At 53.6% G+C, this 2,021-nt stretch overlaps 1 protein-coding gene and 1 long non-coding RNA gene across 3 annotated transcripts in view; one reads left to right on the forward strand and one right to left on the reverse strand.

Annotated features, from left to right (window-relative positions):
- Vwce (von Willebrand factor C and EGF domains) overlaps positions 1-2,021 on the forward strand; it is a 32,087-nt gene that overhangs the window by 12,134 nt on the left and 17,932 nt on the right. For both annotated transcript variants that reach the window (XM_021216338.2, XM_029542333.1), the window contains exons 8-9: positions 1,057-1,478; positions 1,558-1,651. In XM_021216338.2, coding sequence (XP_021071997.1) covers positions 1,057-1,478; positions 1,558-1,651 — 516 coding nt within the window. The remainder of the gene's footprint in view (positions 1-1,056; positions 1,479-1,557; positions 1,652-2,021) is intronic.
- LOC110334598 overlaps positions 230-2,021 on the reverse strand; it is a 2,337-nt gene continuing 545 nt past the window's right edge. The window contains exons 2-3 of the long non-coding RNA XR_002381128.1: positions 1,360-1,571; positions 230-491 (exon numbers count right to left, since the gene is read on the reverse strand). This is a non-coding gene — a long non-coding RNA (uncharacterized LOC110334598). The remainder of the gene's footprint in view (positions 492-1,359; positions 1,572-2,021) is intronic.

Genomic DNA, 2,021 nt, shown 5'->3' on the forward strand with positions numbered 1-2,021 from the left:
AAAAAAAAGATAAAAAAATGTTTATGCATATGAATATTTTGCCTATTTATATGTGTGTGTCTGGCGCCTGTGGAGGTCAGAAGAGGTTGTTAGATCCTCTAGAACTGGGGTTACAGCATCATGTGGGTGCTGGGAACCAAACCTGGGTCCTCTGCAGTAGCAACACGTGCTCTTAACCACTGAGCCATTTCTCCAGCCTGGCTTTTTTTTTTTTAAATAAAAGGTTTGGGGCTTTTAAAAAGATTTATTTTATGTGTATCATAAGGGTTTTGCCTGCTTGCTTGTATGTGTACCACGTGCTCCAGAAGGGCCAAGAAGTGACCTCCTGGGACTGGGGCTATGGATTGTATGAGTCACCATGTGGCTGCTGGGAACGGAACCGGCTCCTCTGCAAGAGAAGCCTGTGCCCTTAACCTCTGAGATGGCTCTCCAGCCCCATTCTTCAGCTTCTCTATGCAGTCCTTTCCCCTTTCACTGTTCCCAGTCATTGCCTACAAATGGTAAAAAGGAAAAACAAAAAAACAAAACAGTCATGAGGGGATTCTCCATCTTTGTGACGAGGAGCAGTAGATGTCCACCTGTAGGGAAAATGCAGCTTCAGTTTCCAGGTCTTTATGTGTGGGCAGGAGCCTCCTCCCTCAAGGTGATCAGACAGTGCCGCCGCAGGGAACCCTCCGCTGACCCCTCATCCTGAGCCCTGGCTTCCCTGCAGGGAAGCCGTAGCGAGGTGGGAAGCAGGGCGCGCACTGAAACCCCAGCCCGGAACAGTTGGGGAGAGTTTTCCCAGGATGGACCCTGGGGCCTTCTAGCCTTGAAACTGTAAGAGGGAGGGCAGCTGAGTCTTGGACTGCCGGACCTCCTTGTCACTGGTTTAGGATCTTTTCTTGCCCATTAGTGTTTCCCCAGTCTTCTTCCCTTGTGGCTGTCGCTGTGGACTCAGTAGGTCACAGTCTGTTACTTTACGTTGCTGAGGAACTGGTGGACCTATTTAGGCCTCTCGAACCCCACGTCCTGCCTCGGCTGCCTTCCTCAGGCGACCCTGTGCTTCCATTTCAGCTTTCCCGAAGGCCGTTCTGGCCCCATCTGCCATCCTGCAGCCCCGACAGCATCCCGCTAAGATGTCCCTGCTCCTCCCTGAGGCAGGCCGGCCTGCCCTGTCGCCAGGACACAGCCCTCCCCCAGGGGCCCCAGGATACCCCACTGGTGTTAGAACAATCAGTCAGCCATCTACCACCCAGGTCCTACCCACATTCTTTCCCACACAGTTGATATCCACCCCAGTGCCAAGTTCCTCCCCACAGGGGACCCTTGGACCCCCCTCACTCCTCCAAGGGGAGGCTGTAGGGACCCCTTCCTCACCTAGGGGTCCTGAAAACCCAAAGCTGGGAGCAGGGCCCTCTTCCTGCTGGCACCTGGGAGCCACGTATGAATCAGGGAGCCGCTGGAACCAGCTGGGGTGTTCTCAGTGCCTGTGCCAGGTAGGTGTGCAGTCCCCAGGCTGCCCTGGGGGAATGTCTAGGATCTGCCCGCAGCTGCAACTCCTGCTTGTGCATCCAGGATGGAGAGGTGACCTGTGGAGAAGTAAGGTGTGACACTACCTGTTCCCATCCAGTTCCTCCGAGAGATGGGGGGTGCTGCCCCTCTTGCACTGGTAAGAGCTGATGGGGAGGAATGGAGCCCTGCTCTTTCTTCCTCTAGTTTTTTTTGCAGCCCAAGGGCTATTTATTATTCAATTTCTCCCGCAATCAGTTCTTGAAGTCACCTGGAAAGCAGACTTGGAGGTTCATGGGTGGGGCCTGAGAACATACACCGCTACACTGCTACTGCTGATCTGGAATCTCGAATCTCACTTTGAGAACCATTTATCTATGCTGAAATGCTCTTCAAGGAGAACCTTTCATCAGGCCACTTTTCTTGGCCCACCCTGCCTGCCTGCCTTCTTTCCTTCCTTCTTTCCTTCTTTCTTCCTTTCTTCCCTTCCTCCTTTCCTTACCCTCCCTCCCTCCCTCCCTCCCTCCCTC

This window comes from Mus pahari, chromosome 1 (assembly GCF_900095145.1).
Source record: "Mus pahari chromosome 1, PAHARI_EIJ_v1.1, whole genome shotgun sequence".
Classification (NCBI taxonomy): Eukaryota; Metazoa; Chordata; class Mammalia; order Rodentia; family Muridae; genus Mus; species Mus pahari.